Source organism: Melozone crissalis, unplaced genomic scaffold (genome assembly GCF_028551555.1).
Source record: "Melozone crissalis strain CALT ecotype California unplaced genomic scaffold, PUWL_Pcris_2 ptg000013l_1, whole genome shotgun sequence".
In the NCBI taxonomy this organism is placed as follows: Eukaryota; Metazoa; Chordata; class Aves; order Passeriformes; family Passerellidae; genus Melozone; species Melozone crissalis.
Window position 1 is genome coordinate 63,663,821 of NW_026535791.1, and position 12,685 is coordinate 63,676,505.

Genomic DNA, 12,685 nt, shown 5'->3' on the forward strand with positions numbered 1-12,685 from the left:
GCTATGCTATGGCATTTTTGTGTCAAGCAGTGACACCTTCAACAGAAAAGAATTTTTTAAAAAAAGTTATTCATATACCCAGCTAAAATTTTTGAGCAATATATTTCTGCAGAAATATTTAACATTTTTTCAGTGCTTTGGTTCACACAAACAAACAACCCCCTACTGAAAATCTGAAGTTGTAAATACTGCTTAAAGATGAAAAAACATTTCATCCTTGGTATTGTACAAAGAAAAGGCAGCCAAAAATCCCTGGTTCTAAAAGACTTTCTTAGTCTACTATTCACCCTTGGAGTATAGCAGTCTTATACCCAAAGGGTGTGTAAAATATGTTAAAATAGATTCAGCTTAAAAAACAGCAATTACGTTTATAACTACCATACATTGTCTTGGCTTTTTAGTGGAAGTAACTGAAAATCAGAAAAAAGGGCAACCATAAAAATGACTTTTGTAGATGTATATGTAAACTGTCTATCTAACTATTGCTTAAAGAAACAGCAGACTTGTTCTGCTTGTTAACATCAGAATTTCTTAATGTTATTTTAAAGAAAGAAATAAATTCCAGCTAAACAACTAGTAAAATAGTATCTTCCTTAAAAAATTCATTGCTGAAAGAAGGCTATTTCCAATGCATGAGATATCACACTCCACTTAGTGTTAAGAATTTGACTTCTCAGAATTATGCGTTTTATTTTGTTTTCTATTTTAAAAGCTACCTGAATATGTTACAGTGTCTAGGCCTCAGGCATACTCATTGCAGCAGTAAAGGCATTTCCTGTTGACTTTGTTGACTTGTTGTGAGATTCCCCTTGGGATGTTCCTTTTATATTTTCTTCTGACTTGCTGATTTTGTTTTCACAACCAATTTCACAAGGGTGACATTTTCTAGAATAGTCAATTTCTGAGGCATTCACCCGGAACAAGGGACAAGAGATGTTAAATATCTGTTTTGAATCACTCATCTGAATAACCTGAGGCACATTTCCCAACCACCCAGACAACTTCCAGAGCTGTGAGGCGCCAGCTCCAGCAAACTGATCTTTACTTTTTTGCATTTTCTTTGGTTGAGCATTTGGTTTTTAAAATGTAGAGAGGACCAGAAATAGTTCTCCTCCTTCACGAAAGGGAGTGTAAACAGAAGAGAAGGGTTGGAAGGCTCCGGGGAGAGCCTATGCAAGATCTGATGTGTTGCTTATATTGCTGTAAGGAGGCAGTGGCTGCTGTTGGGAGTCATCCCTCCCTTCTTTTTTCCCTTTGGCAGTAAGTTCTTTCTGGTATTTCCAAAGACAGACTTTACTTTCTAGGGATTTATCACAAGTCATGTAGGCAGCAGCCAGTTCAGCTTATGCCTTTAAGTTAGACCTGAATCTCTGAGAATAAATGCACATGAGAATGTCTTCCGTGGTGATATGTTTAAAATGCAATTCCTGCTATATTATTATAATAATATTCCCCTTATTGGCTTGACAACCTAAATTAGTGATATAAGGACCAAGAAAAGATTTTCACTTACTGAACAGTTTCTTGTTGATATTATTGTATTTACTGAGGCTTGCTTTGATAGAATCAATCTTTATAGCCGCTCCATGGCTTCCCTACACAAATATCTGTAAATACAAATAAATGCATGCATACACATACATATGCAAATATATGTATATATTTGCATTTATTCACAGTGATCAGCAATATTATCTTTTGATGTGTGGTCAAAAAGGATGTCTTTGGATATGCTTTCACAGTCAGAACCTATTTACTGGATTTGTAATTGCGTAGTAAGATCCTGTGGTTCTTTGGGCAATATTTATTAGGCTCACACAGAGCAAGGAGCTGACTCTTGCTAGTTCCCTGGAGGCTGAAGATATCAGCTTCAGGATTTCCTGTGGCATCAGTTAGTGCAGTGACTGAGAAATGAGATTTTTATTTCAGAAAGCTTGACTAAGGTCTGCAGTAAAATGTGGCATAGCACATTTTGGTATCTACTCACTGTGCTCCTGGAAAATTAACCTTTATTGCTAGCTTCTAAATTTCTGAAGATCTATATTATTTATAACTGCCAGTGGTCATGCTACTTTGTTAAATTTTAAAGTTAACTAAAAATGTTAGTATTACACATAATTTACCTCCTAGCAATCCCATATTTCATATTTAATTTCTAATTTGCCTAAATTTTGTGAAGTAGCGTGTGAATGTAGGTGGGTCTTTCACTGATTCTAGAATGCTGAAGCTCGTTAAAGACCATGAAAGAACAAACATTTGTGTATTTGTCTGAGTACAAGTATTGTTGTAAAAAATAAGATATACAAACTTGTCAAAATATATTATCTCACTTCCTCATCTTTATTTAATACATAGTAATGAATGTAGTAGATTTCTGCTTAGTTTTGAAATGTCATGACATGTAAAGCTTTAATATGAATTATATATGAAGTCATAATTTTTTAAGCAATTCTTCCCATAATGTCCTTTTTTATACCCCTGATATTTCATATTTCTAACCTGTTCTCTTCTAAGATGAAGATATTTTAAGATACTGTTTTCAAAAAATGTCTTGGGTACTCAGTAACCTGATTATCAATGGAAGTGCAAAAGATTCACAGTCTCTTTAGAAATCAAAACTTGTACTATGTGGCCCCTTCTGAGAATTTTTTTCAGTTGCTGTCCAGTGCTATGATTAATGGAGGTGAATATCAAAACCACATTGGTTTAGTCTGGGTCTTAGTTATAATATTAAAGAACCATTGATCGCAGGCCTTTCTCGTCCCCATTAGACAAGATTTTTTTTGCGTAAGCTACTCTAATGAATATAGATAGCATAGATAGGCTGCTGTCGAGCTTGAATAGGCAGATTTGTCCTCCTTTCCTCTTTCAACACACTGAAATACAAGATATTAGCCCTATGAACTTATCCTGAAGAAAGCTGATAATCATCATGAGTAGATGACATTAGTTCCTCTTACTTATATAAGGAATTGACAAAATGTTTAGTCCCTGCTTTCACCAGCAGTTCACACCACTTAATACCCAGAGTAAATAAATAAAAATGCAAATCTTTTATTCACATGTTGGAGGTGAAGGCTAAAGCACAGTCTGTGCTCTGCTTATCTCCATTCTAATTAACATTCACTTCTGATTTAGTGCAGTGAATATGTTAGTTTGAACGTGCATGGAAACTTGCTCACCTAAAAGGAAGTTGCAAATGTCTATGCTTTGATGTTGTCTTATTTCCCCCCTTTCTCTGTTCTCAAGAAGATGATCATATTTTTTTAAAAATCAAATGTTCATTTTATTGTGAATCTTCTGCTCAATTTGTGATATTAATAAATGAGAGCAAAACTAATGAAGAAAGACATTATTTTCTTCTTCATGTTGGTGGGTGGAAAAGGTTGTATGATAAAAAGAAATAAATAGATGTTTCAGGAGGTCTGTTATAAAGTTTTAGCAGGGACCTCATGGATTTTCAATATGTAGACAAAGTTGCAGCTCAAGTTCCAAGGTTAAATGTAGTGTGTGCATGTGTTTGCTTTATAATGATTTTGGTTTGCATACTTTTTAAAAGAAAGAATAAAACATTTTTAGTGCTTTAAATTGCTCAAAAAACCTGTATTTAGCTTTTCCACAACGCCACTATTATGATTATTTACTTCAACGTTATTTCAGCACCAGTGTACAACCAATGTTTCTTTCTATTTTTTTGGTACTCCAGGAAGCAGCCTCGGAAAGACAGAAGATGAAAGCTCCTATTCCCAACTTGATTCTCTTGTATGCTACTCTGACTCAGAGCCTGAAGGTTGTAACCAAAAGGGGATCAGGTAAGTAAATCTTTATCTGTGTGGTTACAGTGTGGCTTGGAAAGAAGTGCTTAATGCTTGCAAGCATACACCAGGATGTTGTTGTGGTGGTTTGGAATACAGTTAAGAGGATCTCAAATACTGCAGCAAGAAGAGTTGGCAGCTTCTATATATTGTTTCACTGTTGTTTTATGTGGACTTAATGAAAAAAATCAGATGTGTAATGTGAAATGAATATAACCTTTCACCTGCTGAAGGAAAGGTTTTCCCAGAACTTTTTAACTTACTTAAAAGACTACGTTGCAGTCAGTGTTGTTGGGTTACTGGATTTATCTGTTTAACTATATAATTTGGAAAACTAAGATCATAGAGTTTGGATTTAACAACAACAAATAGACCAAACACATTAAATTTAATAACCATGAAAAGTGAACTGCAAAATGTTGTTTTGAAAGGGATACCTAATACGTGGTTGAAGAGTCTAATTCAGCAAAGAAAAAAGTCAGTATTCGGGCAGTTGGGTACTTTTGGATCAAATTTTTTCTGTCACCCAGAAATTCTAATTTTACTCTCTTTGGCTTTTCACTGAGTAATGAAAATATGGAATTCTACTTCTACAACCTATCTTGCTATACTGCACTAAAGAAAATTAAATCATTAATGAAAGCCCTAATTCCTTGTTGGTGGATTAATGAAAGTCTTAATTGGGTTTGTTGTTAGTTGTAAGTTTCCTTTTGGCATTGGAGTGTTTTGGGTAGCTTTTGTTGTGCTTTTCCAGAAGTCTGTCTCTGATTTATTTTTATCTTCTGGTTGGTAGTAGTTGTAAACTGGTGCTTGGGGAGAACACAGCTCTTTATACATTTTTGGCAACATCTTAAATTATACCTTGCCTTTTCAATGGATTATATTTGTAACAGCAGAATGAAATAGATTATGACTCCAATATTTCGGTAGCTGGAAATATTGATGTAGGAAAGGCAAACATGGAGTACTACTACAAAGTAAGGTATTCTTTAATGAAAACTTGAGAATAAAGTATATTTGGGGTTATTTAAACTCAAGAAAAATGAAATACACAGACTGTGTGCAGAGCAAAGGATCTAGCAATAAGTTGAAGTGTTTATAAGCTGCTGTAGCCTTGATAGATAATGTAGATATCCTTTGAATATGTCTGGCTAAGATTGTCCTGTTTGATTAGGATTTTATACTTTTAAGCTTGAAGTCAAGGCCCCTTAATTCAAATATAGTAAAAACATTATTGATCTTAAAGTAAATTTTACAAAGACATCCATTCTTAAGGAACTAAAAGAAGTCCAGCTATCACTTGTTACTTGAAAGTGACAATGATAAATTGGGTTATCTTTGCATTTTATTCCATAACTTTTTGCCTATATCCTCTTCATCTGATTAACCAATGCAAGGAAAAAATGGTAAATGTACAATGAAATGTATTTTTGGGAAAGTAGTATAATTGCTGTCCAGCAAATGAAAAAACATGCAAAGTTTTTCAAATATATAGAATTTGTTCTCATGCTGATGCTGTAAGAAAAAGGAAAAACTATAATGGAAATCTTTGTATCATATCTTACTGTAACATGGGGTCTTGAGATTTTTGCATACTTCTCCTGTGTAAAGCTTCAATTAGACGTATCACCAAGGGGGCAGTTTGTCATACTCTGTGTGCAAAGCAAAAAAATCTCTGATTTACTGAAATCTCAGATCCTTCTACCTTTGGCCGTGCTGCTTTGTGATTTAAGATTTGAAGAACTTCTTCCGTGCTAGGTGGAATGTAGTAGTGTGTGATGGTTCTTGGTTTGCTTTTGTTGTTGTTTGTTTGATTTGGTTTGGATTGGTTTAGTTTTTACATACCTTGGGTGCTCAGGAGCGTTATTTTTGCAATGCTGAAGTGTTTCAAAGAAAGAAAACTTTATTTAACAGGAGTTTTAACAAAATAAGATTGACTTACGTGTACTGTGAAAATATACATGGTTTCCTAATATTAGTGCAATTCATAATTGTGAGTAGGAAAAAATATTGACTTAGAAAGTAGAACTTGAGTTTTATGTGAAAATGTTAGCCAGAGGCAGAGTGTGGTGAGGGCATGGTTTAAATCTCTTCAGTCAGTTCCACTTGTGAGTGCATTTTGTTCTTGAAATGTCACAATGAAAGCAAAGAAAAAAATTAAAAAGTAATATTTTGTACTTATGAGTTGTTATAAATATGGAGTTGCAGTATCCACCTTTTTGAGATGTACTGCTTTAATTTACCTCCTTCTCTGTCATAAACTACAGGAATGCAATAAAGTTAAAAAGTTGAAATCGCTATGCTAAATAATTGTTTTATTTGGGATTTATTCCTTCTAATTCACTTTTGTTGAACCTGTTTCTGATGACCAAACCTAAAAACACAGAACTTGTGTTCTTTATTTATTTATTTATTTATTTAATGTATATATTTTCATATATATTAGATATTTAACATATTTATTAAATATATAATATGGTTTAGTTTATGTTTATTTTATATTTTCAGTATTTAATATAAAAAAGAGATCTCTCCTTGAAAATACGTCAATATGGTCAGAGTACTTGACCTGTTTTCTATGTTTATTTATCAGTTCTGCTATAAAGATAATGATTAATAAAATAATGAGTTTGTCAATCTGGTGGAGATACATTTCCAACAACTTCTCTGATTTTTTAAGAATTTCAGAAAGTCACTTTCTAAAAATCCATAGAAATTCTGGCCATCTATTGGCTTTCAGGACTGAAGTTATACCAAGCAATTAGCTATATGTGGAAACAATTATAACCAGTATAGTATTCTTTGTTTTGTTTGTTTGAGAAGAGGGTTAAAAAGACTTTACAACAGAAGAAATCTTAGGTTGTGCTGCATTGGATTTAATCTCTGGTCATGAGAGCAGTCCTTATACAAAACTTTTAAATTACTTCAAAGTAGTCTTTGAATCTTTCTACCACAGTGTGCTATGAATCAAATAAATATAATATTATAGGGAATAAGGGGAACAGTGTTAATCAGATATTTATTACATTATACAAAAGGCATAATTTAAATTAGTTTGGTCACAGATTTCAACTTACCCGTTTAACAATTTATCTTGTATGATTGTCTCTATCTGACAGAAGAGACTTTTTTTTGGAGTTACTAATTTAAATAAGTTCTGAACAGTTTCAAGTTACTTTTTAATATGTGTTGGATTTCTTTTACATTAAGAGCATATGATGACTGTGCCTGTTACATGAGAATGGATGGGTGAGCAGTTGTAGTAAAAATTCCATTACTTAATATAGATGATACAAGAAACTTCTTCCTAACCCATGTATGCAAAAGACTTGTAAGCACACCTTAACTTTTCCTGTCAAGTAGAGTTGACCATACAACACCTACAGACTGTAATGCCTTCTCAAGAAAGAAAGAAAGGATTCTTTGCTGTAAGCTTCCCTGCTCCAACCAATAACTTCACATGGACACCATGGTTATTAATTGGGTGTTTCAGGTGTTCAGTGAAGTCTCCCTGAACTGTAGAGGCTTCAGAGCCTGCAACAGAAACTGCAAAGAGGAGCTTTCTTTTGTCAAGTAATAGATCTCAGAAAAGATTTGCTAAATGGGAAGCTGATTCTTGCACTACTTCTCAGCTGCTTTACATATCTTAAAGCATCTTCCTTCATGAAACAGTTCCTGTCTGATCACAGTGATCTGTTGGATGCAAAGGAAGAATAAATACTTAAAGTCTGCATATTTTGATTCATTCAGCACATAGTTTGACAGGATTTGAGTTTTACAGGAATTGAATTAAACTTAAAAAATGTAGAAGAAAATGCCTGTTTCTTAGCATGAAACCAAACTACAAATAAATTTGTGCTGTGCCTAAGTGTGTAGATTTACTTTCTGTGCAAATTAGTTCTGTCCTTGATAGTATTTATGGTAATGCATTTCTAAATGTTTTCCTTTCAGTGACTTTTCCTGAAATTATCCAGTTTCATAGTTTGAACCAAATTGTTGCTTTTCTTTTTTTTTCTTTTTTTTTTTTTTTTTTTTTGTCATGTGGTTTTACATTCATAGAACTTAGATTTCTAAAAGTCTCTTCTTTACAGGTTGAATGGTATTTAATCACTTACTTCTGCTGAACAGAATTTTGGCTTATGAATTATTTAATATTCATCAAAGAGGAAGTAGGTTAGGAGAGAGAGCCTCATGCTGATGCATATAGACTTTTATCCCTATATGTTAAATGAAATACTCGAACACTGCATTGCCATCTGGTGGTTTTTTCCAAGGATGCTGAGTAGACAAAAGAAAGAAAGGTTTGGGATTTTTTTCTTTTAGAAAAAAACCCAAAACCTACAAATGTGGTAAAAGGGAAAATGTGGAAAAAAGTATGAAAAGAGATCTTGTTACATAAAACAATTATGAGCTGATCAGTTTATTCAGACAGTATTATTGTAGTCTCTTTTTTCACGCTTTGATGGCTTAATAACAATCTGGCTGCCTTGTATCAAAGAAGTGAGAGTTGCTATTACTGCCTCTAGTTTTCTGCTTTTCCGCAGATTATTCTGCATTATGGGTTAATTAATATTCTGTGTTCAGTTCTGCTGTTGTGAATAGAAAATTTCTTTTCTAGATCAAATTTATTCTACGATAGAATGATTTAACAGGAAGGAAAATATTTCCAGTGATGGGTTTTTGGGATATGCATATGAACCTTCGCATCATTATGATGAGATTAAAGTCTAGATATGTATTTTGTTGTGTAGCAGTAGATTGCTTCTCTTTTTAAAGTCTAGTATTTTTTGCCTTAGCTATTATTACTCAATATGGGTGGTTCTTGTCGTACTTGGATGAAAGATCAATATTATGAAAATAAGGTAGTGAAGACTTCGACACTGAGATGCTATTTTTGAAATTTTTTTTTGTATGAGCAAAATATTAATTTTAATGAGGGAAAAATTATTCCAGATTTTTTTTTCCTAAAAATAGTGTAACTGTGAGGAACAGACTGGAAATACATAATAAAATTTCAAGTTGTTATGCTTTAAGAAATATAAGGTTATATTTTTCCAAGTTATTGCCATCCATGATTTTTTAGGATTTATTGCTCATGAAATAATAAGTATATTTTAGATAATTATAGCAGTTGCTTAAAAAAATATCTCTGAATAAAAAGACAGTTGCTGTTTTCTGACTTTTTTTTTAACTGGAAAAGGAAAATATCTGTGCAATACCACAGCAACAAAGCCAAGGTTTTGCACCTAATGAGGAATGTCAATGAGAACTCAACAATGTGGTTAAAAAAAGAGTGAGGAATAGAAGTCAGTCAAGACAGTATGAGAACATTTTGCATCTAGGAAGAGTTTTTGAATTGACTTTACTCATCTCTACTTAATAATGGAACTGTCACTCTTTTATAGAACATAGATATATAATCCAGTTTATAAAAACACTTTGAGAAATTGCACATAATTAAGTGCTAAGCCTTAGCAGAGATCTGGTACCCAGTATTTGAACATCTGTACTTTTAATTTATTTTTTGTAACCCTTCCAGGTGAGATTTGGTGTCCTAATTGAGTAGTACTACATAAATAGTCCTATTTTTCTTAGTATCTCCGTTTCAGTAATTCCATTCTGTTTTTAATTCTGCTTGTGTTTTGGTTGCCTAAGTATTTTCCTTTTGGCTTCTTGTCAAAAGGTAATTAGTTGATGGATGTCGTATTGGATCTGGTACGAAGGTTCAAAAATAAATTAATATACCTGTTGTTCTTTTTTCTTATACAATTTATGAGCAGAACACTCATATTTGCTATATTCCAGGTACTGTGAGCTTGGAGCAAAGCAATATGTATATAAATAAAGGATATGCTTCTCGTAAACCAGTGGAGTTTATGTCAATTGATATTAATGGCTCCTAGCTGTTGTTTTCACTCTGTTACAGAATGTTAATTTCCCATTATTAATTGATGAGACTTGTGGCTTGTTGTGTGGTTATGTAGAAACTGAAATAATATTTAGTTTCTATTTGATGTACAAGATTAACTTCCACGAGCAATGACTTTTAAACTGGAACAATCAAGGCTACTGTTATTACTATGAAAATGTTTTTTCTATCTCTCTGTTTGGTGACAGGAAGAAAAAGTATAGTGAATATCAGTCCTAAGCAAATATGTGTGTACCTTTCTAATTGCACTGGGGAATGGAATTATTTTTGCATCATGACCTGATTAAGAAGTGAACCTTGCTTCTTATGAGGATTGTTTCAAAAAACTCATTTTGAATTGGCATATAAATATGCAACCTAGTTTATGGTTGTAGCTGTGGGGCTCAATGGGGAAAACTGTGAAATATTTTTCTTTTTGAGGTAGAAGAGACAAAAAGATGAGGGTGAATCTTTACAGTTAAAATAGAGATAAACAGAAATCCTTGTTTTATTCTTCAGCAACTTTCTTATATTATGATCTATTAATTAATTCCGCATTGTTTTTATTAACACTAATATTCTTCAGGTTTTCATCCTAAGAATAAAATATGTTTTAGTTTTCTTTTCTTTCTGTTTTATTTAAAGATGTTTATTCCTCCCCATTTAAATGTGTAGTAGAAATCACTGTTTAATTTTTAATGCTACAACTTCATCTTCATAGTTGAAGAATTAATTAACTGAGTGTATCCAGTTTCTTGGATTTTTTCTAATTACTCTGCAAGATCCAGTTGTATGTCAGTGGAGGAGGGAGTTTCTTGCTTTCCTACTTGCACATTTTTTTTAATGATAAAACCTTCAAAAGCAATACAGTAATGGGGTCAGCTGAGATGAATGATTTCTTGTGCCTGCTGGGAGGAAAGCCTAGATGATCTAGAAATGCAGAGACTGTGTAAGTGCTCTGCCTCCTTCTTCAACACTTGCACTCTTTGTCCTGAACTTCTGCTATCTTTCTAATTCTGGAGGGAATTGAGAGGCCTTCCGTAATTAATATAACCCTCAGAAAATTTTTGCATCTTGCTATTACTACATGGCACTGGGATGTCAGAAGAGCAATTAATGTCCTTTAGCACCTTATTTAGACATCAAAAGTATCCATATTCCCATCCTGCAGCAATTCTGACAAAGCCATTTACACCAATTTTTGTTTGATCCTCAACTTCTTTCTTCGTTTATAGAGGTAAATCTTCATTTGGTTATTGGTAGGTTAAAAGGCATGACTTGCTGTTTGTGTATCCCGTCTCTTGTTTGTGTATCAAGAGATCCTGGAAGAAAGCAGGAGTGAAGAATCAACTTATTTAGTAAATTTCTGCATATTCAGGAAGTTAGAGGGTTCCTTTGGAGTATGATTTTGAGACAGAGGTTTTGGTTCTTTTCTGTTTGCTTGTTTATGCCAACCGTGTATGGGAAACATTAGATTTTTTCAAAAGAATGATCTTTTACAATACTGCATATTTATTTAGCTACAGAATGTTGTATGTGTTGCATTACTATGAAGTAATTTTCAATGTCCAGTTTTCATTTGAAAAAATGCTGAATAATAGTGTTGCTAGAAAGAACACCAAGTTTTGCTAGTTACCTGTGCTTGGGCAAGGGGATGGTTTGGCTCAATGGTCTCTACTCTGCTTTTATAAGTGAAGGATGCTATTCCATATGTCAGATGAACAGCAAGTATGAGGATTGTATACCAAGGGGTGGCAGAGAGACTATACTGTAAAGAAAAAGAAGAAAGAGAGAAAGAAAGAGAGAAAGAAAGAAAGAGAGAAAGAGAGAAAGAAAGAGAGAAAGAAAGAGAGGAAAGGGAGGAAGGAAAGGAAAGGAAAGGAAAGGAAAGGAAAGGAAAGGAAAGGAAAGGAAAGGAAAGGAAAGGAAAGGAAAGGAAAGGAAAGGAAAGGAAAGGAAAGGAAAGGAAAGGAAAGGAAAGGAAAGGAAAGGAAAGGAAAGGAAAGGAAAGGAAGGGAAAGGAAGGGAAAGGAAAGGAAAGGAAAGGAAAGGAAAGGAAAGGAAAGGAAAGGAAAGGAAAGGAAAGGAAAGGAAAGGAAAGGAAAGGAAAGGAAAGGAAAGGAAAGGAAAGGAGGAAGGAAGGAAGGAAGGAAGGAAGGAAGGAAGGAAAGAAAGAAAGAAAGAAAGAAAGAAAGAAAGAAAGAAAGAAAGAAAGAAAGAAAGAAAGAAAGAAAGAAAGAAAGAAAGAAAGAAAGAAAGAAAGAAAGGAAAGAAAGAAAGGAAAGATAGATAGATCTTGTCCACTGGAGGATTTGGGCAGTAAGGAATGATTGCATCTCAAGCATAAATCCTTGGTGACACATTACTTATTTTGGAAACACTGTGAAAGCAGTAACTGTTACTTGTTCTGTGAGCATTTATGAACAGGATGGCTGGCATTTTAAAAATAGTTATTTGACCTTTTGTTGTTTCTAGGATCCATCCCGGTACTTTTCAGAGTCCTGGGAGATTGTGAATAATACCACAGTATGTGAAAGGACTGTCTGTGTTTTGGCAAAGGGTCAATGTTTTAGAGTGTGCAATACATATTAAGAAATGACTAATGGTAGGAAAGGAGACAAAACAAAATTGGAAGCCAAAAGGACAGTAATAGATATTCTTACATAGTTCGGTCACTGAGTTTTAGTAGCTGCTTAGGAAAGATGACTCTTTCTTCCAGTCCCTGTGTTCCCTGGGGAGCCATTAGGGATTGTTTTACTGATTGGCATCTGTTGGTAAACAGCCCAAAAGATTTAAAAGAGCTAGTGACCTTTGATCAGAAATCACTGTTGTAGAAGATTTATTTATTTGAATATTTTCTTGTCAATTTTATGTAGAATAATGACTGTGGAAAATAAAAAGGCAAAAAACCCTCAAGGACAAGTAATGACCATCTGATATATTTATCTTTTTTTATTTAAAT

The 12,685-nt window shown here is 33.5% G+C and overlaps 1 protein-coding gene across 3 annotated transcripts in view; it reads left to right on the forward strand.

Moving 5' to 3' along the window:
* IL1RAPL1 (interleukin 1 receptor accessory protein like 1) overlaps positions 1-12,685 on the forward strand; it is a 687,620-nt gene that overhangs the window by 82,337 nt on the left and 592,598 nt on the right. For 2 of the 3 annotated variants that reach the window (XM_054271408.1, XM_054271409.1), the window contains exon 2: positions 3,707-3,812. In XM_054271408.1, the coding sequence (XP_054127383.1) occupies positions 3,731-3,812 (82 nt within the window). In that variant the 5' untranslated portion in view covers positions 3,707-3,730. Of the gene's footprint in view, positions 1-3,706; positions 3,813-12,685 lie in introns of those variants that run through there. The other variant, XM_054271410.1, reaches the window with a different exon arrangement.